Below are 25,006 nucleotides of genomic sequence, written 5' to 3' on the forward strand. Positions count from 1 at the left end.
AATAGAACGACTGTTAGTTGCCTCAAATTTGTTATAAGAATATTTACGTACAATAAAGGCACTCGCACCTGTCTACAGCTGCAGTAAGTAATGCTGGGTCAAGGGGCGGAAGACCGTAGTTGACAACACGGACAAGCTCGAGGAAGCCGGCACACCGTATGTATGGCGTGTAACGCTTGTCCCACTGGTGCGCCTTGGTGTGCGTGCAGGGTCTTAAAGGAGGCAAGGGCACCTCTGCGTCGGTGTCACTCAAGAAGTGTGCTCGGTGTGGCTCGTCGTACTCCACCTCAAGAAGGGGTACAACGAGTGCTGCGTGGGAGGGGTCATCCTGTTACAAATTGATAAACAAAGGGTTAGAGTATTCAAATTAACAATATTCAAATTATCATTATGTAGCATTATAAAATTTGAACTACTTGTTATGCAATAGAAACACAATATGAAAGCACATGTATATATTCAAAGTAACATTAACAGACATATTAAATAACTTCACTAGAAAAATAAGCAAACTTCTATGTATTCAAACAGACACAAACGTCATTGAAGCTAGGAGGTTCATCTAACCAATCCAAATCATCGTATCACGCACTACTAAGTACCGACACTTGAAAACTAGTATCTATATTGACAATCTTTACTACTATAAACTAACTAAATAATAAATACCTAATCAATCCCTAAACCCAAAGGCCTAACTAACAGTAACCTAAACCCTAATTACCTAACCAAACCTTAACTATACTACAACACACAACCTAAACCCTAAAAACTACCTACATAAATAAACAAATTCAGTAACCTAACTATACTAAATCACTAACCCTAACTATAATAACAAGAAATCGAGAGAGGGAGCTACCTTGATATGAGCCGAAGGAGAGGAGGCGGCGTTGGTAGGCAAGGCGGCGACGCTGGCAGGGGCTGGGCGGGCGGGGGCGCAGGCAGGGGTAGGGCGAGCGGGGGTGTAGGCGAGGCGAGGCGGCGCTGGACGGGGGGGCGCAGGCGGCGGCAATGTTCGAGGGCGAGGGCGGGCGCAATGGGGGCGTCGCGGGCTTTAATTGGGCCTTGCCGCACCACCAGCGTTGGCGCGTCACAGCCGCGCCAAGATGGGTGGCGCGGCAGACCCTGTCACGACGACGCCACGCCATCCTCCCGCCGTGCCACCATGTATGGCGCGGTACATGCGTTTTGCCACGCCATGACAATAGGTGTGGTGTTAGTTTTGGAAAAAAAAAACAAACTATGTTAGATTTAAAATTAGTTTATAAGAAGTGTTAAAAAAATCGCGATGGAGTATGTCAGTTCAAGGAACAAGAACGACAGACTGCGATGGATCAAGCCTGAGGCTGTCATTGTGCCAATTGCATACCCCTATCCTATGTGGAATCACGCCGTTGAGATCCATCCATCTCGCAGCAGCAGTATTTCATTTCATTCATTCTCATGATGATGATTTATTTGTTCGTGTGTTGCTCAGGCAGGCAGTAGTGGTCCATGCTGCTGCTGCTGGACACTTCTTTCTAAATGAAATACCTGCTGCAATAAGATCCAAACCCAAAATACATACATATATGCGTACATGTGGTTTGATTTCGAGTTGCAACGGCCATATCCACGTGGTCATGTTTGTTTGTTTACATGTCACCTCAAACGTTTCTTGCCCTGGATCGACTTGCTCCATCGTCAATCGTATCTGAATTGAATTATATATACAATCCCTGCGAAGCGTCTTAGAAATTATGAATTTTAAAAGAGTCTGTCTATCTAACAATCGAGTGTTTCAACACTTAATTTTAAAAGAGTCTGCCGCGGCATGGTAGAGCTTTGCCGGAGCTATGTCACCGTGGTCGCGGCCATGGAGCTCCGGCCAAGCCCTACCACGCCCGTGGTGGCCTCCCTCTTCCCACCGCCACTTTCTTCTCCAACCCCTATGAACAGCCGCGCTCCCCCCGCCCTGACCTGGCCTTTAAACCACCCTGCCACCATCCCCACCACCTGGCTTGCCGTTGATACATAGACACAATAATAGGAGTATAATGAAGAGATTTGAACGAATTCATCAACCTTCATTTAATTTCCACAACTCTACAACGATATATTGCAACACGCATGTACTCACTCTCTTTCAAGTTTCAACTAGCACCGTACTAACACAAGGTTTTACACATCGTATCGTACATGTACAATATATGCACGTACGTCCAAATCTCTTTGTACGTACGTACTGTGTATAAAACTACAACTGATGGAACGATCGTAATTAATTGAACAAAACGCTACTGTACATCATATATTACATATGATGGATCCAATGCATGCAATGCAATCAGTGGCAGATGGGGCACATCATGAGCCCGTTCTCGTTGCACTTGCCGCACCTCTCCGTCGCCGTGGCCGCCCCTCCGTCCGCCGCGACCACCACCTTGCAGCTGCCGCCGCACTCCCAGCACGGCACGAACCGTGCGCCGCCGCAGCCCTCGCAGCCGCGGCCGTCCTTGGCCGCGCACGCCTCGCCACGGGCCTTGGCCCACCGCATCATCTCCCGCAGCTTCCCTGACTCGGCCAGCCTGGCGCACTCCTCGGCGCCGCCCACGTATCGGCCCATCACGAAGAGCCGTGGCGGCGGCGCGCCCTCGCCAGCCAGCTCCCGCAGCTCGCGGAGGTACTCCCCGTGCAGCGACACGTCGCGCTCGTCCACGGCCGCCACGCCCGCCGCCGCCGCGCACGCCTCCACCGCCTCCCGCGCGCGCTCGCAGTCCTCGAACGTGCGACGCACGCCGCGGAGCGTCGTCGTGTACAGCACCACGCCGCCGCCCGTCGCGCCCGGGGGCCGCCGCTCGGGGCAACCCTCGAACGGGTCCCGCCGCTTCCACCGCGGCGGCGCGGTGGTGCCGTCGCCGGCGCCGGCGCCCTTGCTCTCGCGGTCGCGCATCAGGAACGGGTTGTCCTTCACGACGCGACGCCCCGCGAGCTCCGGCGGCGCGGGCTTGCTGCTGCTGATGTCTTGTAGGTCGCCGAGCAACAGCGGCGGCGCCTTCTTGCCAGCAACGTCGCCGTCCGTGGCAGCAGGCACCACGGGCGGCGCCGTCATCGTCGGCTTCTGCTCCTGCTGCGGTTGAGCAGCTGCTGGTTGCTCTTGCTTCTTCTTCTTCTTCTTCTTGGTCTTGTTCTTTTTCTTCTTCTTGAGAGCAGGAACAGGAGCAGGCGGCGGCTTGGAGTCGAGGACGGGCTTCATGTCCTCCAGGGCCTTGCTGACCTCGGACCACGACGCCGGGGCGAGCTCGTATCCCTCGAGCTTGTCGAGGAGCGGGAGCGGGAGCGGCACCACGGTCTTGGCGGCGGGCTGCTTCTCGTCGTCGTCATCGGTCGTCTCTTCCTCCTCCTCGTCGTCATCGTCATCAGCGGCTTTGCTCTGCTTGGCGATGAGCCAGGGCTCCTCGACGGCGCTGATGTCGAAGAGGGAGACGCTGGTGGGTGGCGGGCGGTAGACGTCGGCCACCACGACGTCCTCGCCGGCCTTGGAGCTCGCGCACCCCATGGGCTAGCTACCTCGCTCTGCGGATGTGGAGCAGAGTGGAGACAAGAAGAGTATGGAGTGAGAGGTTGTGGAGGGAAGAAGGGCAGCTCAGCAGAGTTTTTGAGTGGCTGGTGGCTGCCTTGCTCTCTGATAAGATGATGCCTGGTTGGGATTTGGATTTGGGAAATGCACGCCTCTGTCAAGTGTCAACCTCCATCCATGGCTCCATCCTAACCTACTGGGATTTCTCTTCTGCGCCGTAGGAAGGAAAAAGAACAGATTAATTCCCGTTTGCCAAAATTCACAGCTTTTTTTCTTCAAAAGGAAGAATTCACATAACATAGCGAATTTATCGATGGATACATACTTCTCTTCAAGTAGTGCATCAAACATATGTAATCCCGACGTCTTGAGGCTTAAATTTTCACAGGAACTGGCCCGATTCCTGTATGTGATCCCATACAGCTAGACTAGATAGGAATCCGTTCAATTCACAGCCTACATACAGCACGGATATACTACCGTGAAAACAGAACAACAGAAGGACCCAACGTCAGGTCAGTATCACTGAACACTGATGCAGCCTGTGACAAGTGACTGCCTATGGTCCACGTACTCTACAGACATGGCCGTGCAATTGCTTGCCTTCCTTGCATTCATCTCAGGCCACAAGTTGTTATTTCTGGCTGCAACACGTTTGACCCCCTTTCCATTTTTCCTTTTCCTTTTACAGACAGAAATATGGCGGCTACTTGTATCATCAGGATCAAAGTTTGAATATAGAGACGAGGATATTTGAAATTATGTGTACGAATACCATAGGCGCGGCACCGGCACAAAACCTCAGTCGCCACTATTATACACTGCTGCTTCTTAGAAATACAGATATAAGCCGGACTGGAAATACAGATAATGGTGACATCATTCAAAAAGGTTTGATAGAAGCCCTTTTCGGGGCCAACAATACTGCTTGCATAAGCAACACAGTTCTGCTGCTACTCAAAATGTTGCTCCATATCTCAGATCAAGTGATGAGTTTGGAAGATTTTGCAACAACCTATAAATAATATTCTCCCAACAGACTGGCGCCATGTTCGCTTGGTTTATAAGCCGTACTTTTTTCAGCCAACGAACAGTATTTTTCTCTCACAACAAATCAGCCATACATATCAGCACCAGCGGCTTTTCGACCAGCCGAACACTCCCAGTTACTTTCAGCCATGGCTTATCAGCCAAGCGAACAGGGCAGGTGACTCTAATCTCTATATTCAGCCTAATTAACCTCTTGGTGCATATGTCACTCTGCAAACAGGGACACATGTGACATATTCACAAACATGAACCTATATATACGGTAAGGCTATTCTGCAACTGGCCACAGACATAGAATAACTTATTCTATGGCCACCTTGATTTACGATAATGTTTGTACCAATTTACAATAATGACAATACACATTTACGATACATGGTTTACTATAATTCAAGATGATACTTACCATAATGCTATAGTAAATCACTTATGAGGGAGTTACCATAATCTCGTAAATTAGTATAGTAATTATCGTAACTCAAAGTGGCCACAGAATAACTTATTCTACGGCCAGCTACAGAACAGTACGTCTATATATATATATATATATATATATATATATATATATATATATATATATATATATATATATATAACTACTACTCTGTAGCTGGCTATAGTAATTATAGTTGAGTTACTATAACACATGGGAATATTTACCATAACGTTATAGTAAACCACTTAGTAAGGAGTTACTATAATCTCGTAAATTAACATAGTAATTATCGTAACTCAAAGTGGCTACAGAATAAGTTATTTTGTAGCCAGCTATATATATATATATATATATATATATATATATATATATATATATATATTACAAAGCGATGTGTCGTCACCTCTGGAACAGGTCATGGGGCAAATGATTCGCTCATAACGAATGCTTGAACAAGACTTCGGGCTGCATGCATCTGGTCTGGTGTACCAGATATCAAAACAGCAGTGTCCATTGAATCGACAAAAGGTTCAGCAACAGTTATCTTAGCTTCAGAAAACTGCACATAATTAATAGGTCAAACACGCTTGTCAAGCTAACAGTTGGACACAATACACAAAATACTAGTTGGATACATACCTCACGGATCCTATCCAAACAACCTCCATCCTCACCACAGAGAGAAGGGATTATTAATCTTGGAACTAAAACCTCTGCAGTCAAGTTTGGCATCATAGATGGCTGACCAGGACTGCAAAGACAACTTATCAGGTTTAAACACAATGTTTCCTTAAGTTGTTGATTAAGAAGAGTATACCCCCATAAAAGGAAAATGTGAGAGAACAAACAAACCCAGAAAATCCACCAGCTTCTCTTTGCCCTGCTCCAGGGATATCAGATATTGACACTGGATCGCTGAGATCACGCAAGCCCTGCAAAATTTGGGTCAGAATTGCATCAGAACAAGAATCTTAAGGAGCGTGGAAGTCTATAGGACAATGCATCATGCCACAAGCTCAAGCAGTAGTGATCAGTTGGTTTGGTACCTTCACTGTCCAAGGAGCAGAGATCCCATCCAATGGCCGTCCCATAAAATCTTTATGAAACAGGGATGGCGATTCATGGTTTCCCACAAATGGACCAAACTGAGAATCTAACAAACCAAAAGGTGGCCGCATATTAGGCCCCATTGCAGGCATTCTGTCCACCCGGAAAAGGTGGTTACGAAGCCTAGCAGTAATCTGCATTAGAGCTTCTTGAATAGCTTCACAGCTCCCGCTTATCTAAAAATAGCAATTTGCAGATAGTAAGCCAAAAATAACTAAAGGTGAAGTAGATAAAGGTATGGATACTTTCTTTCAACAGTTACTTTGACAATTCTCGGATACAATACAACAAAAACAGACCTGAATAACTTCATCATGCTCTGGGACACCCCTTGGAATCTTGTCTTTGCTCAACACTACTATAAATGCTCCTGACAGCTTCCTCATTTCAGCTATGATACTACCACCTTTGCCGAGAACACAACCAACTTGGTTTGCTGAAACGATCATCCTACATATTGCAGGACCTTCCTTCTTATCAGAGGTAGGTAACATAATTTTACGCTGCACATGCAGAATGGCATTCTGTGCAGGGGATATTCCATCACTCGGATGCTACAGAACAGATGCAAAGGCAAATAGATACATCAGTCATCACTGACTATTCTCTCCTTGTAAACTTCATACGACAATGAAATACTTCAGAGTTAAGTCCATGAAAATCTTATAAATTCTTTTAAGTCATTAGTGGCCTGTTCGGCAGGACTGAAAAATACTGTTCCGGCTGATTGTTGTGAGAGAAAAATACTGTTCTGGCAGGACGTGAACAGTGATTCTGTGAGAGAAAAAACAAGCCAGCCGGCTGGCTTTAAGCCAGCCGAACACGCTTTAGAATTGCAAAAAAAAAAGGAAAGAGTCAACAAATGAATTAATACCTCTCAAGAGTCAAATTAAAAACAAAATAATAATTTAGCTAAGCAAGAAAGAATTGCAAAAAAAAACTCTTGCCATTCCTAGTAATGGTATCCCATACAGTAGTGCCAAGAGGGAAATTTGTAAATAGAGCATGCCAAAATGTATCAACATTGCACTAACACTAAACGGATCCACAAAATTTACAACTCTAGAAATAATGGATGGAGTCTGACAAAATAAAGTGTAAGGCTCAGCCAAATGCCATTTTTCCCAGTAAGCAGATGGAAAATGCATTAAATGCGAACAGATGAAAATCTAATACAATCATTTGCAACAAGAGATAGTGAAAGTGGTTACCGCAGGTCCAGATATACTTATGATGCGATCATCTGTTTTTGGAACAGTGTCAAGAACTTTAATTTCACAGCCCGTATCTTTTTGAATAGTTTTAACAATATTTCCACCCTTGCCTATTATACTGCCAACCTTGTCTTGTGGACACAGCATCCTAAAGGAGAGGGATTCTATAGGCACTGAGGCATGGCCATGTATCGGAGGTTGAAGATCAATGATATCAAAAGGTCCATTGGCTTGGGATGGCCCTTGCGAAGGGATATGGAAGTTAGATTGCATTCCTGAAGGAAGACCATCAGACTGGTTGAACAAAGAACGTGATGATGATCCAGAAGAATGAACACCAGCAACTGCATCAGTTTCCTTGGGTGGATGAGCTAAGAGCAATTCAGATACAGCATTGAGACCTTTCCTTACTGAGTCAATCTCTCCAGTGATCTGTATGAATGATATATCAACAAACACCAAGAGCAAAAGTAAGTATTTACAATAAAAACTGAGACCTTACAGCATGATCAAAGGAAAGTTACAAGAGACAACCATATGGAACATGACAATGAAATCCAGTGCTGAAAATTATACCTGGCAAAGTTTGTCATTCAATAATGCACATGATGGAAGGTTGTCTCTCAAAACACGGATTTCACAGCCGTTATCAGCTGACATTTGTTTAATCACACTACCACCCTTACCCAAGAGCCAACCTGCTTGGCTGTACAGAACCAACAATCGCAAATTAACAGGAGTGCTTGCAGCTGACAAATTCCCAGTTTCATTATTATCTTCAGCTGCAAAAATCCTATCGAAGACAAGCGAAACGGCCTTCAGTGCCGATGGTATTACCCTCTCTGGTTCTGACTTTGTAACTTCTGTAACAAAAGGATCATCCTTTTCTTCCTTATCGTGTTCTTTCTCTGAATGATCCTTCTCTTCCCTAATGTGGTCTTTCTCTGAATCATCCTTTTCTTCCGTACTGTGGTCTTTCTCGAAACTGCCTTCTTCTTCCTTACCGTTTCCTTTCTCTGAATCATCATTCTGCTCCTTGCTGTTGTTTCCCTCTGGATCATCATTTTCCTCCTTGCTGTTATCTTTATCCCTCTCAAGGTCACCACCAGTAGAAGCAGCAACACCTCCGTCATTCTCTCCGCCTCGCTCGCTGCTAGCTTCTTCATCCTTGTCGACAGCAGTTATGAAAATAACTCTCTCATCACAACCGGGGGCTGCTCTATCAACCCTGATTCTCATTCTAGTTTCTTCCCGTATCTTTGCAATGATGGCACCTCCTTTGCCAATTACATTACCAGATTTTGAAGCTGGGCAGAGAATACGAAAAATGGGAACACCAGGCTCAATTTTGAACTGAGATTTATGTGGAGAAGAATGCTTCGTCTTCAGCCACTTGCCCCGTCCATTGAAGTCTGAAGAATTTTTCTGAAACGGCCTCTTGGAAGGTGTCATGCGTGAAGCCATGCCTTCTCCTAGTCGACAAACAAGCAGAGAGCAGCAATGTTAGTGTAAAATGAGGTACGACGGCCAGGACGGACCCAGTGAAGGACATGGGTGTACATATGTACACCCAATATTTTTGCCAAAAAAAAAAAGTTTGTAGGCATACATACATATACTACACTTGGAATCCGATCAGATCAGATCCGAATACACATAGCTAGGGTTTGGATGCTCGGGTTCGCACAGCTGGAGCGACGGGAGACAAAGCTAGGGTTTGGATGCTCGGTTTCGCACAGGAGAAACAGAAGACAAGGGGTGGGCGTACCTGGTGGGTGCTCGCGGCCGACGAAGATGGAGGCCTCGGCACCTGGCGTAGGGCGGCGGCGGCGGTGGCGGCGGCGGCCGCCCAGTGGTCGGCACCAGAGACGGGAAACAGCGCACGCGAGGGCCACGGGGCACGGGAGAACCGCGAGACACACAAGAGTGCTGAACTGGAGAACAAAAGGCGGGCCGGACCGACGCCGGAGGGTTTTGAGGCTCTGATATTTTTTTAGAAAAAAAAATCCATTTTATCTCCCCCAGTCCCCAACTATTGTGAAAGCCGTTTTTCCTCTCTCTTTTTTTTCTTTTATATTTATTTTGACTAAATCTTTAAAAATTATAGTAAATCATAGAAAAATCATAAAATAGAAAATCCAATTAGGTTGGAACTCCACGTGAGTAGATCTATATATAGTAAACATATGATATACTATCCTTTAGCACAGAGTTTTTACTGTGACTTTATATCTATACGTTTCTGTAATTAATTCATAGTTGTGGTTTCTCTAGTCCAATTGTGATGAAATTTTTATGGTGGGCTAATCGTTACATGCTTGAGCTGTAGCAAAAGTTTCATGCTCATTTGATCACGTATGATTGAGTTATATGTTTATATAGGTTTATGTTTGTTAAATAGTTTTAAAGTAAAATTAAATCTATAACTCAGACATACATAATCCAATGAGCATGAATTTTTTGTTGGACTCCACATGAGTATACTGTACATAGTAAACATATGATATGGTATGTTTTAGTACAGAGTTCTTATTGTAGCTTTAGATGTAAGCTTTTCTGTAATTAATTCATAGCTGCAGTTTATGTTGTCCAATTATGATGAAATTTTTATGGTGGGATAGTCATTGAATTCTTGAGATGTAGAAAAAAATTTCATGCTCACGGGATCATACACGGAGTTATAGTTTTATCTAGATAAATCAATAAGTCTATCATATATGATCCAATGAGCATGAAATTTTTTCTATAGCTCAAGCATGCAATGATTAATCCACCATAAAAATTTCACCACAATTGGATCAGAGAAACCACGACTATGAATTAATCACAGGAAAACATAGATCTAAAGTTACAATAAAAATTTTATGCTAAAGCATAGTATATAATATGTTCACTGTGTAGATCTACTCATGTGGAGTCAACACAATTGGATTTTCTATTTTATGATTTTTCTGTGATTTACTATAATTTTTCAAAGATTTAGCTGAAATAAACATAAAAGGAAAAAAAGAAAAAAAAACACCGAGGGAAACAGCCATGGAGGTCAAGTGACCAGTTTTGAGAGATGAGGGAGGAACTATTCCTAGTTTTAGAATTGAGGGAGAAAAAACGGACTTTCGCGATAGTTAAGGGAGGTAAAATAGATTTTTTCCTATTTTTTATATACCTACTATATATCTTAATATTTAATCGTTTAACGGCATGCTTCGATTAATCTAAAAATAAAACATCAGATACATCGTGACACAAATTAGCCTGAGAGTATGACAGTTTAATGCATGCCAACATGTTTGGTGCGGTGGTGTCTCTCCTTTGATAGTTGGCAACCTTCAGTTTGAGTCCATTCTTCAGCTCTTTGCTACTCCAAAAGCCTCAACACCACAGCTTTAGCTTGAGATTGTGACACTCATTGAAACTCCAAAGAGTTTAGTCACTCAAAGGCAATAGCATATATATATATATACTATACACACACACACACATCGCATTGTACGATAAGTAAACGTACACTAATAAGCCTCCCTAGATGAGATGATGAAATCCCCAGCACTGGCTCATGTATGTAAAGACAAGGGGTAGTATCCATGCACAACACACTAGAGATATGGATGAAAGGTTACTTTAGTTATTAGCAAAATAAAAGGCAATCTAACAGACCATGTCATTACGTTTAACTTACTTGCTCATAAAAAAAAGAAACATGCTTTAGCAAACAAAAATAGGATGGAGCTTGACAACAAACCACGTCAGCGGTGAGTTAAAGCCGCTTTAATTTGTTCCACAAGGTAGCAACCAAAGTACGTACAAGACATTGGCACCTCATGAAGAACACTTGCTCTTTACGGACCACGTCGCCATGCTAACGAATGGATAACAATGGCAACGAAGAAGGAAAAGATGAGGAGCCATGCCGCCATGGCAGGGGGCGGCGACAATGGCGTGCCGTGGTGGCTTTGGGTAGGCAAGCCGCGCGCTGTCCATGGCGCTGTCGTGCTGCCGTGGCCCGTGCACGCCCATCACGTTTGACTGCCGCTGGATGGGTGCGTCCAATCCTGTGGCACGCCTTTTGGGACGTTTAGTAGCCTTAGGGGTTATTTTGACCGCTTCGCTTCAGCTCAGTGTTGCTAAACACACTCAGCTCTAAGAACTCCGGTCCAAGAAAAAAGTAGAGCTGGAGCACCTCAAGACATTTTTAGAGTTTTATATTCCCACGTGGAGTAGAGGTAATTACCCATCTTGCCACTTATTAATTACGGATTGTTGTCCCCTCCCCTACGGTGCTCCTCTGTCGCGGCCTGGCCTTGAACAGTGAGCTACTGTGGCATCGACAAGTGGAAGAGGCTCCAGGGTGTGTGGAGGGACTTCGCCCGCGACAACGGGCTTCGGCTCGGGGTCGCCTGCTGTCTTCGAGCTCGTCGTGCCCACTAGCGCCGGTGTCGGAACTACTGAAGTTGCAGCTGCAACTACACTTGACAGAAAGAAAAAGGACAGCAGCAGCAACAGCAAGGACAAGAAGGGTAAGACGATGGAGATGCATGGCTCTGTTCGGCAGGACTTATTGCTGCTACGGCTGATTTGTAGGACTGATTTATTTTAAGAGAAAAACATTATTGCATGACTTAAAAAAGTAAGATTAATTCTGGCTTATAACCTAAAGCCAACGGAGCCTGGTGTTCTGGGTGCAGGTGCTACGCTGGCTGGCCTGCCGAAGGAGATCACCTCCGGGGGTGCCACCTCCCACGACCCACTCGTCATCTTGGGACTAGATCCAACTGCCAGTACTGGTCCGACAGCCCACTACAGGTGGTTCAATTAGAAGGACTAGTCCAAAGTTTACTTGGCATAATAGGCAGGAAGGAAATGATAATGTGAAGGTACGCTTGGACCGAGCGGTGGCAAATGGAAAATTTAACCAGCTTTTTGATGAATGTCACATGGAGAATGTCGTTACATCTTCATCAAATCACTATGCCATTTTAATATCAATTAATAAAAAAACATGGCACAGTGAGAAAATTATTTCAAAATTGGATTTAAGTATGAAGCAATGTGGGCAAGAGCACCAGATTATAATGAGGTTGTTGAAAAGAATTCGAAGGTGCAAGAAATCTTCATTCTATTTAGACTAATCTGAACAAAATCGCCACTTCGCTAAAACAGTGGAGTAAAAGTACTTTTGGATCAATCCAGAAGAAGATAAAAAAAAACCGGAACAACAACTAGCAATGCTTCGATCCTCAAGCTCCTGTTCCAACCTACTCAATTGAGGAGAGAGCGATTGAACGATAACTATGTCACTTGTTTGAATGTGAAGAAATTATGGCTCGTCAACGTTCTAGAGTGGATTGGCTACAAGAGGATGACCAAAATACTTCTTTTTTCCATGCCAGAGCATCTGCTAGGCGAAAAACAAATAAAATAACGTATCTATTGAAAGACGATGGTACAAGGTGTGAAAATAAAGATGACATCAAAGGTATGGCTCATGATTTCTTTGTTAACTTATATTCTAGTAAGGCCTTGTTTAGTTCCAAAAAACTTTTCCTAAAAAGTGCTACAGTAGCCATCACATTGATCTTGCGATACGTGCATAGAGCATTAAATGTAGACGAAAAAAAACTAATTGCACAGTTTGGTTGGAAATCGCAAGACGAACGTTTTCAGCCTAATTAGTCCATGATTGAATACTAATTGCCAAATAAAAATAAAAGTACTGCAGTAGCCAAACTCCCAAACTTCTCTCGGCTAAACAAGGCCTAAGCCAACTGACCAGATTGGCAGTATTCTTGAAGCTATCCCATGCAAAATAGATGAAAATACCAATATAATGTTATGTAAGCCCTACACAGATGAGGAGATCCATGAAGCCTTATTCCAAATGGGTCGTACCAAAGCGCCTAGCCCAGATGGTTTCCCAGCACTGTTTTATCAGCGCCATTGGGATTTTTTAAGGCTGATATTTGCTCTGTAGTTAGGGGCTTTTTGAAAGGTGACACTATTCCAGATGGTCTTTGTCATACAACTATTGTCTTAATTTCGAAGACCTCCAAGCCCGAGAGGCTGCTTAATTTTCGTCCAATCAGCTTATGCAATGTGCTTTATAAAATTGCATCAAAGGTCCTAGCAAATAGATTGAAAACTCTCCTTCCTGACATTATTTCCAATGAGCAAAGTGCTTTGTTCTGGCAGGCTTATAACAGATAATGTGCTAGTTGTATATGAATGTATGCATACCATCAGAAGACAAAAATCTAAAATACCTTTTTTTGCTTTGAAAATAGATATGATGAAGACTTATGATCGAGTTGAGTGGAAATACCTTGAAGGGGTTATGAACAAGATGGGCTTCTATGACGATTGGATCAAAACTATAATGAGATGCGTGACAAATGTGTAGTATGCTGTAAAGATTAATGTAGAGCTCTCCCAACCTTTTGTTCCAACCAGGGGCCTAAGGCAAGGTGATCCTATCAGTCCATACCTTTTTCTTCTATGTGCCGAGGGGTTATCTTGCCTATTGAAAAAAGAAAGATGAAGGTAAAATTAAAGGTGTAAAAAATGGCAATAGTGGACCAGCCATATCCCATCTTCTATTTGTGGATGATAGTATTTTCTTCACCAGAGGGGATGCCAAGAACCTTCAAGTTCTGAATGAGGTGCTGCACACTTGTAGTGAAGGATCGGGACAGCGCATTAATTTTGAAAAATCTTCAGTTTTCTTTGGTGATCATTGCCCAGAGCATATCAAGGACAGAATAATGACATGCCTCAATGTCCGGTGTGTGTCCAAACAAACCAATTACTTGGGCATGCCATCTTGGGTAGGAAGATCTCCTACAAATACTTTTAATTTCCTACCTAGACCGTATGTGGAAGAAAATAAGAGGATGGAGTGATCGTCCCCTCTCAAGGGCTAGTAAGGAAATAATGTTAAAGTCAGTCATCCAAGCTATTCCATTGTATGTTATCAGTTGCTTCCGTTTACCAGTTGCAATTTGTGATAGAATGAGGACAACAATATCGAACCACTGGTAGGGAATTGAAGATGGTAAGAAGAAATTGCATTGGCGATCCTGGGAATGGTTAACAAAACCGAAAGCCATGGGAGGTATGGGATTTCGAGATATGGAACTCTTCAATTAGGCAATGCTAGGAAAGCAATGTTGAAGAATTCTTACAGTACCTGATTTACTTTGTGCCAGAGTACTCAAAGGGCGCTATTTTCCAAACTGCACATTTTAGGATGTGCCTCTGCCTAGAAGCTCTTCGTTCACATGGCGTAGTCTTATGTATGGTAAGGAAATCTTGATGAAAGGTATCCTGTGGAGAGTGGGAAATGGAAAAACTATTCAGTATAATTAAGGATAATTGGATTCAAAGCACAACTACTATTAAATATGCTATTCATCTGCCAGAAAATTTGAAGGTGCATGTTCTCTTATAGATGAGGTTGCTGGCAGATGGAATGAGGACATTGTCCGATCATATTTCAGTGAAGGATGATGCTGAAAAGATCCTACAGATACCATTATGCTATACTTCATGTGAGGACTTTCCATCTTGGTCCTCACACCAAATCAGGAATATATACTGTCAAATCAGCATACTCACTCATAAGATTGGAAAGCCTTCATCACTTTTTAAGCGAAAATGGCAGAGGTGAATCTTCAGATCAACATGAGACATCTAAATTATGGAAGCGACTATGGGCAATTAAAGCACCACCAAAAATGAAAATAATCCTATGGAGAATGGCTCATAATTGTTTGCCAACAGGAGCACAACTAAAGTACAGACATGTTCCTACAACTGATGCTTGTTGCTATTGTGGAAGAGAAGAAACAGTGGAGCATGCCATTTTAATGTGCCAATATGCTTCAGAAGTATGGCGTCAAATTAGAAAGTGTTTTGTTATAAATTGCAAGCGTCATGCTTTTCTACACATCAAACAATGCCTTTTTGATTTCTTAGATAGAGCAAAGGATGATGAAGCCACTGCATTTTACAATTACTGTGTGGCACATTTGGGAGGCAAGAAATGCAGTTAGGAATTGAGAGAAAATGTTGCATCCCCATTCCATTGCTGAACGAACAAAAGCTTACATAGAGATGGTATTGATGCACTCTATAAAAGAATCCGTCCTCCATAGGTGCGAGTCTAATTGCTTGGCCCCTAAATGGACTCCACCGCCAGATGGCTGGTTGATGCTCAATGTAGATGCAGCCACCTTTAAAGATCCCTCTCGAATCAGAATAGGTGGAGTGATTCGTGATCATCTTGGAGATTTCAAAATGTCATTTTGTAAGAAGATGCACAGAGTTAAAGATCCTGAGTTGGCTAAAATTTTAGCAATTCGATGTGGTGTTTTGTTTGCAAAAAGAACAAAAACTTCAGCATATCATTGTGGCTTCTGACTGTCAAAACATCATCAAAAAATACAATCACCGCATCTAGATAGATCTCATGTTGGAGCCATTGTGTGTGATGTCAAAAACTTAGTACGTGAAGTTTCTGTCTCTTTCATGTACATTTAGAGAAGTTGCAATGAGGCAACTCATGTAATGGCTAGGCTAGCTAATCAATTCTCTGGTTCAGTTTGGTGTAATAAGGCTCCGGATGCAATTCGGACCCTCCTTTGTAACTGATATGTTAAGATAATATATAATGCTGCATTTTTCAAAAAAAAGGACCAGTAATAGGACATCATTAGTGGTGCAGAACGTGCAATGTAGTATGCAATCGCACATTCAGGAGCTACTTAGCTTTTGGTAGCATAGTAGAAGTGTTGGGTTCATAAACCTGGGGTTCCTCATGGACTGGCTTCCCAGCAAAGGCTCGGCCCAGCAGACAATGTTATGAACGACGCGTAAACTCCTAGGCTGGCCTAAATACCTAAACGATAGGTTAGAAGGGTGATCCAATCTCTGACCGAAAAGCCTGGTCGAGGAGGAACGGCACCCGCTTCTGACTCTGGCTCGCCTCTCCGACCGGAAGGCCTCACTAAGGAGGAACACCACTCGTTTCCGACTCTAGCCCGCCTCCGGACGGCCCTCACCGACCAGAATGCCTAGCCAAACACCACTTCCGACTACGACCCGCATCTCCGACTGGGGATGCGTTGAACCCCTGCTTACAGCTCTTCTCCAACTGGCGCAATTAGAGCCGACTGGGACCAACCGACTGGGGACGCCCGCGCGGTGAGGACTAGGAAACGGACAGAGAAAGTAAGGCAGTGCATTCAAGTCAACCACAACCGAGGACCGTACCATATACACCTACAGGACAGTACCCTACAACCTTTCTGGCATGTTGGAACCCAATCAGTGTTGTGGGCGCCAACATTTTCCCTACAGTGTTGTGGGTGCCATCAACTCCCATACCAGTCTACCAGACAAACACGGTAAGGCTCCCCCACATGTTTCTGGGCATCAACAGTATTGTGGGTGCTGACATTTACCATACTAGACGAACATGATAAAACCTCCTATATGTCTCTAGGCATTAACGGTATGGTAGGCACCGACGTCTGCCGTACCAGAAGACGACGACGTAACCTTCCACATGCATCTAACATTAACAGTGTTATGGACGCCTACTATCATCTTGTACCCGATGACGTAGGCAACAAGACTTAGTATATGTACACACACTCTCTCTCACTTGTAAGGCCACCCCCTTTATCCATAAAAGAGGATGCGCTCTCTCCCAAAAGGGGTATCGATCAGTTCACTCACACACCACAACAAGAACCACTAGGTTCAAACCTCGAGCACACGCTCGAACACTTAGCATATAGCGGAGCTCCCGTCACTTCGACCCATCAGACCAGAGTCCGACCGGACCTCTTGCACCCTCAATCTTTCTTCCTTTCATTTGTAACCCAACAACAAACTTCAAGCACTTGGGCTCAGGAATAAAGTCACCAACCGACTCAAACTGGACGTATGGCACGTTGCCTGAACCAGTATAAACCCTGTGTCATTGAGTGTTAGGCCACGTCCGATCACAACGTACGGCAAAACTATAAATATTTACGTGTTGGTCACTTTTTGGACCGACAAGGAGTATCTGATTGCCCCTGCTCTAGCTCTGTGTCACTCTGTGCAATGCATTCTCTGTCTTTGTTTAATTTTCTATCATTTATAATTTATGGGATAATTATTTGTATTTGAATTATAGGCCATGTTCGCTTCGCTGGAAAAAAAAGCTCAAACACTGTTTCGAATGGAAAAAGAAGCCTAAAGAAATCGGATTATAAGATAAGCGAACATGGCCATAGCCTCTGTTAAATTTCTATCATTTGTTTTCTATTTTCTCGGAAAATCTCAACAGCAATTTCAATCAGGGGCATAATAGACCATTTGTATGAAAACAATCCATTCCTAGTTGCTAAGCTAGGCTCTGTGTCAAACAATACCACCTGCTCCACAAACTTCACGGTGAAACTGGTTCAAGGCGAAGTTCACAGAGCTGAGCTGGAAAAACAGCACTCAAAGACAACCCTCCTTACCCTCTCTTCCTCCGGTTGCTTTGGCTAGGCTTTTGAGTCGTCAGTTTCTGTTTTGTGTCCCCGTTAATTCACCCTGCTAATCTAATCCTCGGGCCCCGTTCCACTCACCGACAATACCACCCACTGCCCACTGCCCACGCCGAGAGGTGAGCGCCCACGGATTGGGGTCCGCAGTGTCAGTGACCTATGTGCCGCCCGCGTCACGATGCGAGGGGTTAGCGAGCGGGCCTGTATATATATAATATAATTATTATATTATTAATTTTTTGGATAAAACGTGTCAAGCGCCTCACGTTTTCCTTAAATAGAGTTCACGTTTCCCACCACCTCGTCGCGTTCCCGTGCACGCACGTCCGTTGCGTGGGCCAGCCAGACGCGGCTGAGCGTCGGGGACCACGGGGACCCGGTCCCACCCGTCGGCGAGCTTCGTAGGCGGCGGTGCCGGTGCGCCCCGCCGCGCCCCGGGTCACGTGGCGTCACGAGCCCCCCCTGACCTGAATGTGAATGGCTTTCTCCTCTTCTCCCTTCCGGCAGGGCCGTAGCACACGTGGCCTGCACGTGCAAGCTCACGCGGCGGAGCCTGGCTCGCTGGCTCCCGGCTACAGCCCGAGCGGGTTCGCTTCCCGCGAGGCGCTCTCGGTCGCGGGAAGAAGAGAGTCACAGAGTGAAGCCGAGCCAGGCAGCCGACTGACGGCTGTCGGCTCTCAGCTGGAGCTCGGATCCGGTAGAAAAGGGGGGCCCCTTCCTCCTCGGCCCATCCATTTTCCGATTTCTCGCTCTCCCAAGGGCAGCAGCATCCGCAGCCGCAGCACAGCGGCACGGCCCCGAGGTCAGGTCGCCCCCGAAATCCCCTCGCGCACCACACAAAATCCTCCAGCCACCTCCCCACCCCACCGCCGGCGGTGCGCTCTCTACGCTCACCGGACCTCCGATGGTCGACCACCTTCGAGCACGCGGTCGGGAACAGAGAGAGAGAGAGAGAGATCCGGGCCCCGCGGCTCGGATTTGCGCCCCTCTCCCGCCCGCCGCGCTGGATTCCGCGGCCTCCGCCTCGATCCCGCCGCAGGGCCCTCACTCTGGTGACCACGCCTCTCCTCTCCTCTCCTCTCCTCCTTCCCTTTCATTTAATTTCGTTGCCGCACCTCCCACTGCCTGTTCTTTTCGCTACTACAGTACTACTAGCCTGCCTGGCGATGCCCGGCTGCCCCCTGCCTCGTGTTCGGAATGCGATTGTGATTGCTCGCCATGTTGCTGGGTTTGGTCGATGGCCCCCCGATGCGGCCGCGTGAATCAGTGAGTGATTTGCGCTGTTGCCTACGGAGGGTTGGGGACTTGATGATTGGTCTCGAATCTGGTGGGCGTGATCGGAATCATCTCCCCCTGACCTTAGCATCAGGACACACTGTTCATGCCATGCTTCTTTTTAATTAGGGGTCAGATTTGGGTCGCTACAATTCGATCACGCACTCGCCTTCAACGCAGCCTGAGATAGTGTCGGGGTAGTTAAAAGATACAGCTGGTCTTTGATGGTCTTTGACTCGGTTGTTATTACATATTTCCAATTTTCCATTTCATGTGTCCCTGGTAGGAGTAATATACATACATATATTTTGTGTACTCTGCCCATATTCATACCATAGTGTGTGTGTGTCACCCTGGCCTCACATGCCAATCACATGTATCAGCTGTCTGGGATTGCCAAGATCCCATTTTTCCTTAGTCTTCAATGGAACTTGCACTGGACAGTGCTGACTTGTTGAATCATCAACTACCTGTTTGGGGGAGTGGGGCTGTTCACAACCAAGTGTGCCTGCAAACTTTTTCTTACCACTTTGGACGCTGTTCAGTATGCCTTTGTAGCCAGATGGTGACTGCATACTGATTGTTTTATTATATTCACAAATATGATCAAATTTATTGCTTGTATCTGCCCAAAACTTGATATTCACAAATGCCGTATGCTTGCATTAGTTGCTTTTCTCAACTCCCTCGTGACTTCAATTTTGTCCATTCTGAGTAGGTATTATGGTCATGAAGATGGAGCTTGAGGACGATGGTGCCATGGGAGGAAGAGGAACTGGTGGCACGTGGACAGAGGAGGACCGAGCTCTCGGCGCTGCCGTGCTTGGAGCAGATGCCTTTGCATATTTAACGAAAGGAGGTGGTGCCATATCCGAGGGCCTTGTCGCTGCGTCTTTGCCGGATGACTTGCAGAACAAACTCCAGGAGCTTGTCGAATCCGAGAGCCCTGGCACTGGTTGGAACTATGCCATCTTCTGGCAGCTCTCGCGCACAAAGTCTGGTGATCTCGTCCTTGGATGGGGGGATGGCAGCTGCCGTGAGCCCCGAGATGGAGAGGTGGGAGGTGCTGCTTCTGCAGGCAGCGATGATACCAAGCAGAGGATGCGCAAACGTGTGCTGCAGCGGTTGCACATTGCATTCGGGGTTGCTGATGAGGAGGATTATGCCCCTGGTATTGATCAGGTTACAGATACTGAGATGTTCTTCCTAGCATCTATGTACTTTGCCTTTCCCCGTCGCGCTGGTGGCCCTGGCCAAGCATTTGCAGCAGGCATCCCCCTCTGGGTTCCCAATAGTGAGCACAAGGTATTCCCGGCCAACTACTGTTACCGGGGGTTCCTCGCAAATGCGGCAGGATTTAGGACTATTGTTTTGGTGCCATTTGAGAGTGGTGTCCTTGAACTGGGCTCAATGCAGCACATATCTGAGAGTTCTGATACTATCCAGACCATACGGTCTGTATTTGCAGGGACAAGTGGTAATAAGGCTGCAGTACAGAGACACGAGGGAAATGGTCCTGCTCCTCCTGAAAGGTCGCCTGGTTTGGCGAAGATTTTTGGGAAGGATTTGAACCTTGGCCGGCCTTCAGTTGGGCCGGCGGTTGGTGTATCTAAGGTAGATGAAAGGACATGGGAGCAGAGGAGTGCTGCTGGTGGGACCTCATTGCTACCGAGTGTCCAGAAAGGATTGCAGAATTTCACTTGGAGTCAGGCTCGTGGCCTGAATTCTCATCAGCAGAAGTTTGGCAATGGTGTGTTGATTGTGAGCAATGAAGCTGCACACCGCAACAACGGAGCAGTGGACAGCCCTAGCGCAACACAGTTTCAGCTTCAAAAGACGCCTCAGCTTCAGAAACTGCAGCTTCAGAAATTGCCGGTTGTTCAGAAAACACCACAGCTAGTGAACCAGCAGCCGATGCAGCCACAGGTACCTAGGCAAATTGACTTTAGCGCCGGGAGCAGTTCCAAGCCTGGTGTGTTGGTTACAAGGGCAGCAGCAGTCCTGGATGGGGAGAGTGCAGAGGTGGATGGCTTGTGCAAAGAGGAAGGGCCACCACCTGTTATAGAGGACCGACGGCCAAGGAAGAGGGGAAGAAAACCAGCAAATGGGAGGGAAGAACCACTTAATCATGTCGAGGCTGAGCGCCAGAGGAGGGAGAAGCTCAACCAGCGGTTCTATGCACTTAGGGCTGTTGTGCCAAACATATCGAAAATGGACAAGGCGTCCCTGCTGGGTGATGCGATAACGTACATCACTGACCTCCAGAAGAAGCTCAAAGAGATGGAGACAGAGAGAGGAAGGCTCTTGGAGTCCGGTATGGTGGACCAAAGGGAGCGGGCGCCTAGGCCAGAGGTGGACATCCAGGTGGTGCAGGACGAGGTTCTTGTTCGAGTGATGTCTCCAATGGATAACCATCCAGTCAAGAAGGTCTTCCAAGCGTTCGAAGAGGCAGAAGTCCGCGTAGGCGAGTCAAAGGTGACGGGCAACAACAACGGGACAGTGGTGCACTCTTTCATCATCAAGTGTCCTGGCACTGAGCAGCAAACGAGGGAGAAGGTGATAGCGGCACTGTCTCACGCGATGAGCAGTTGAGCAGAGCAGCGTAGGATCAGATTGGCAAAGTAGAGAGGGGGCGGTTTATCCTGTTGGTTGCGAACAAGAGGCAGCAGCAGCAGCCGCCCTTGACATTGTCGATAGGAGAGTTGTAGGTGGAGAGAAGCAAGATGAGATTCTTCTGACTTTAGCAATGCAACAACAAAATGGGGGCTCGAGTTAAGCAGGCAGCATCGTGCGGTAGGCTTCTTTTGGTTGTCCCGACCGTGTAGTTTTGATGTTTTGTTTGGGATGGATGGATACCGTGTTCCTAGTGTAAGCTTGATGATGCAGCAGAACAATAAACAGCAGTACATGTTTTTCTTCTTCTTTTCATGCGTGATTGGAAATTAAATTTATTGCAAATTTTCTTCTGCCTTTTCTTTTTATGATGTGGATTAGCTTGATGGATGACAGAAGAATGTAATAAGCATGAGATGATTTCATGATTATAACATTACAGTGGAAAAAGGAAAGAAGAGATGTGCAAAGAACGAGACGCATGACCTGACCGTCTTTTTTATTTTTTGATTGGAAATCGAACTCACATCTTTCATGTTCCTCCGAGATGATGAAACAAGCAAAGATGCCAAAAAAAAAAACCCCCGCATGCAGCAGAACTAACGAGTTAGCCGTTTAGATCTCATTCTTATAGCAAGAATCTGGGTTCATATGCAGGAGTGTAGGACTAACGAGTGTAGGACTAACGATATAGTCGAGCACCGGTCTAACTCCGGCCACCACTGGCATCAAATTTTCTCCCTCTGGATTTTTGCCTCTAGCTCCAGCGCGTCGAACTGTGCCTTAGTTCTTCGACGGTATTCTGCAGACACCAAAGGGATCTGTCGAACGAAGAAATCATTTCAACAACAACTCCAATCATGAACGACTCACCTTCCAGATCCTCGGCTAGTTTTTCCGCTCGCCCGGATGCTTTTTCCTTCTCCTCTTGGAGTTGACCGACGACTTGATGCAACTGGCCGAGCTCAACATCTTGCTCTACAAACATAACTGGTCGACAGCAACATCAAGACTGTTCGGCAATGCAGAACAAATTCACCGATCCACAATACATTTCTTCTGTTTGAAGACGCTTTTTAGCTGCTCGGAGGTGCGCTCCAGCTGCTCGGAGATGCTCTTCAACTGCTTGGATAAGGTTCCCTTTTGGTACTCCAAGTCCTTGGTGTTTGATTCAGCAAGATCCCTTTCGCGCTAGGCCCTCTAGACGTTCTTCTCCATCAGTTTGATTGCCTCCCTCAGTTTCTCATTCTTCTCGGCGAGGGGCTCCATCCTTTTGAACAACTGCTACTATTGTACGGCAGTCGGCGCTATGCCCTGCAAAGCACTAAGATTATAAAAGACCATAGTCTCCAACGCCAAAGACGGATACCGCTGACGCAACACTAGCCTCAATTTGCTTCATAGCTGTGCAAAGGATGGATCGTAGCCTCTTCACCTTCCTAGTGGTGTCCTCCTCTTCTATGACCACAATTTCCTCCCCTCGCTTGCGAAAGATGTGGATGGTCTGAGGTCATGATTCTCCACGCTCAATCTCGTCGACCCTGTCCTCTTCTTCCATAGCCGGTGGTGCTCCCTGGGGGCTCGGTGCCCGTCGATGGGGAACCCTACGGGCCCCCCATAGACCATACTACAGGGAGGTAGGCCTTGGTAACAAGGCCTACAGCCCAATCGCCAAGAAGAACGCGGAGCAAAGCAACGTGCAAAACCGAAAATTCCAACTCAAACTATACAAGGAAAGGCGCCTCGAAGCGTAGCTTAGGACTCTGACCTTGTATCCGAATAGGAACACAAACAACGCCTCTCAGCGCCTGGACTATAAAGGGCTGGTGAGGGTACCCATTGTAAAAGAGGGAGAACGCATACCCGATACTAAAAGCAATACAACGCAAGCAGGCTAACGCCAAAACTGGACGTAAGGTTATTACTCGACCAAGTCGAGGGCCTGAACCAGTATAAATCGTGAGACTCTTTGCGTAAACCGCCGAATTCCATTATTCGCCGAAGCCCGAACAACTGTCCCGGGTACCCCCGTGGTAGGCTATCGGTGGTAAAACATCGACAGCTGGCGCGCCAGGTAGGGGCTTTCGATGAATTTTTTCTCGAGAGTTCGGCGGACCTCAACCTCAAGATGACCTTTTCGACGGGAACAACCTTTGTCTTCGGATCCTGGATCTGCAAGGCTGACGGCGACGACAAGCTTCGTACCCGTCTCCGAGAAGAAAAAGAATTCGATGACGAAGTTCAATACAAACTCGCCGAGAAGATGACGAAACTCTCAACTTCGGATACAGCTCGGAATAAGGAAGAAAGCGGATACGAAACCGACTCTGAAAAAGAGATACAACCCGATTCCAAGACAATCTTCACAGCACAAGAGCCAAGCCTAATTAGGACTCAGAGACACAACAACGATCGCGAAGGGATACGACCCGTACAACTCAAAGAAGAACTTGGGAACTTACGGACTGCGCAACGCGGCATCAGTCTATCAACACTTTACCCAAAACAAGATGAACTCAGCAAGAAGAATACTCCTGGAGGGAGCACAAGAAGGGATGATCATGACAGTGACCCCGCAAGATTGTGTGGTGCATTGGCCAGGTTCTTTCACCTCAAGCAAAGTCCAGACTGGCACGCACGTTGAAGAACTACCTTATCAAGAGGGAAAAGAACTCGGATCTAGTTTCAGAAGCTACTAGACAGCTCAACCAAACGAAGGATGGAATACCGTACAAGAAGAACTCGGAAGAGGTATACTGTATACATGGCAGAGCAGTTAGAACAACCTTTGGAACCACCACAGATACCAGATATAAAATCTTCAGACGAATCAGAAGGCAACATCTCGCCAGATGAGAAAAGCGACAGCAACGAAAATGATGAGCAAAGACTAGCAAGGCTAAAGAAGAACAAATTGAAAGCTGGAAGGAGGAACCGGGCTAAACAAAGGAAGCAAGTCTGGAATAAATACAAAGCGGAGCTAACGGAATACAACAGAAAGAAGGCAGAAAAAGAAGCCACAAAAAATACAAAAAGGGAAAGAATTGAAGAATTAACAAAGGAGTTGTACACCCTCACTGAATAACGGGAAAGCAAAGGAAGACCAGAAGAAAGAAGTCGAGGGATTCAGAAAAACAACCCGGCGAAGAAATTCCACAGGAGCCACAAAGGGAGCAGCCACCCAAAAAATCGAATTTTCAAAGGATAGGAC

The 25,006-nt window shown here is 46.0% G+C and overlaps 3 protein-coding genes across 4 annotated transcripts; 1 reads left to right on the forward strand and 2 right to left on the reverse strand.

Annotated features, from left to right (window-relative positions):
* Positions 1 to 2,099: 2,099 nt before the first annotated feature.
* LOC136461488 (uncharacterized) lies at positions 2,100 to 4,237 on the reverse strand. Its single transcript, XM_066460752.1, has 2 exons — positions 3,888 to 4,237; positions 2,100 to 3,772 (listed from the first exon to the last, which is right to left on the reverse strand). Exon 2 carries the CDS (start codon positions 3,539 to 3,541, stop codon positions 2,330 to 2,332), a length of 1,212 nt encoding a protein of 403 aa, XP_066316849.1. The 5' UTR covers positions 3,542 to 3,772; positions 3,888 to 4,237; the 3' UTR covers positions 2,100 to 2,329.
* Positions 4,238 to 4,374: 137 nt separating this feature from the next.
* Positions 4,375 to 9,275, reverse strand: LOC136461487 (RNA-binding KH domain-containing protein RCF3-like). 2 transcript variants are annotated; one of them, XM_066460750.1, is made up of 9 exons: positions 9,138 to 9,275; positions 7,946 to 8,841; positions 7,367 to 7,801; positions 6,455 to 6,709; positions 6,095 to 6,331; positions 5,901 to 5,980; positions 5,688 to 5,799; positions 5,452 to 5,607; positions 4,375 to 4,822 (listed from the first exon to the last, which is right to left on the reverse strand). In XM_066460750.1, the coding sequence occupies exons 2-8, from the start codon at positions 8,831 to 8,833 to the stop codon at positions 5,464 to 5,466; spliced, it is 2,151 nt and encodes a 716-aa protein (XP_066316847.1). In that variant the 5' UTR covers positions 8,834 to 8,841; positions 9,138 to 9,275; the 3' UTR covers positions 4,375 to 4,822; positions 5,452 to 5,463. The 2 variants fall into 2 exon arrangements, with proteins under 2 accessions (XP_066316847.1, XP_066316848.1); XM_066460751.1 differs by lacking the exon at positions 4,375 to 4,822 and having other exon boundaries at positions 5,270 to 5,607; positions 7,946 to 8,835; positions 9,138 to 9,270.
* Positions 9,276 to 18,630: 9,355 nt separating this feature from the next.
* Positions 18,631 to 22,161, forward strand: LOC136461489 (transcription factor MTB1-like). The gene is made up of 2 exons (XM_066460753.1): positions 18,631 to 18,959; positions 19,901 to 22,161. Exons 1-2 carry the CDS (start codon positions 18,812 to 18,814, stop codon positions 21,772 to 21,774), a joined length of 2,022 nt encoding a protein of 673 aa, XP_066316850.1. The 5' UTR covers positions 18,631 to 18,811; the 3' UTR covers positions 21,775 to 22,161.
* Positions 22,162 to 25,006: the final 2,845 nt, after the last annotated feature.

This window comes from Miscanthus floridulus, chromosome 6, assembly GCF_019320115.1.
Source record: "Miscanthus floridulus cultivar M001 chromosome 6, ASM1932011v1, whole genome shotgun sequence".
Classification (NCBI taxonomy): domain Eukaryota; kingdom Viridiplantae; phylum Streptophyta; class Magnoliopsida; order Poales; family Poaceae; genus Miscanthus; species Miscanthus floridulus.

What these genes read in the sequence shown, in the direction of transcription:
- LOC136461488 (XM_066460752.1), bottom strand. Translation starts at nt 3,541, where the DNA reads ATGGGGTGCGCGAGCTCCAAGGCCGGCGAGGACGTCGTGGTGGCCGAC.
- LOC136461487 (XM_066460750.1), bottom strand. Translation starts at nt 8,833, where the DNA reads ATGGCTTCACGCATGACACCTTCCAAGAGGCCGTTTCAGAAAAATTCT. An exon ending in TAAGTATATCTGGACCTGCG is followed by an intron (nt 6,710 to 7,366) that starts GTAACCACTTTC and finishes TCTGTTCTGTAG; the next exon opens with CATCCGAGTGATGGAATATC. An exon ending in GAAGCTGGTGGATTTTCTGG is followed by an intron (nt 5,800 to 5,900) that starts GTTTGTTTGTTC and finishes TTGTCTTTGCAG; the next exon opens with TCCTGGTCAGCCATCTATGA.
- LOC136461489 (XM_066460753.1), top strand. Translation starts at nt 18,812, where the DNA reads ATGGTCGACCACCTTCGAGCACGCGGTCGGGAACAGAGAGAGAGAGAG. An exon ending in GCCGCAGGGCCCTCACTCTG is followed by an intron (nt 18,960 to 19,900) that starts GTGACCACGCCT and finishes CATTCTGAGTAG; the next exon opens with GTATTATGGTCATGAAGATG.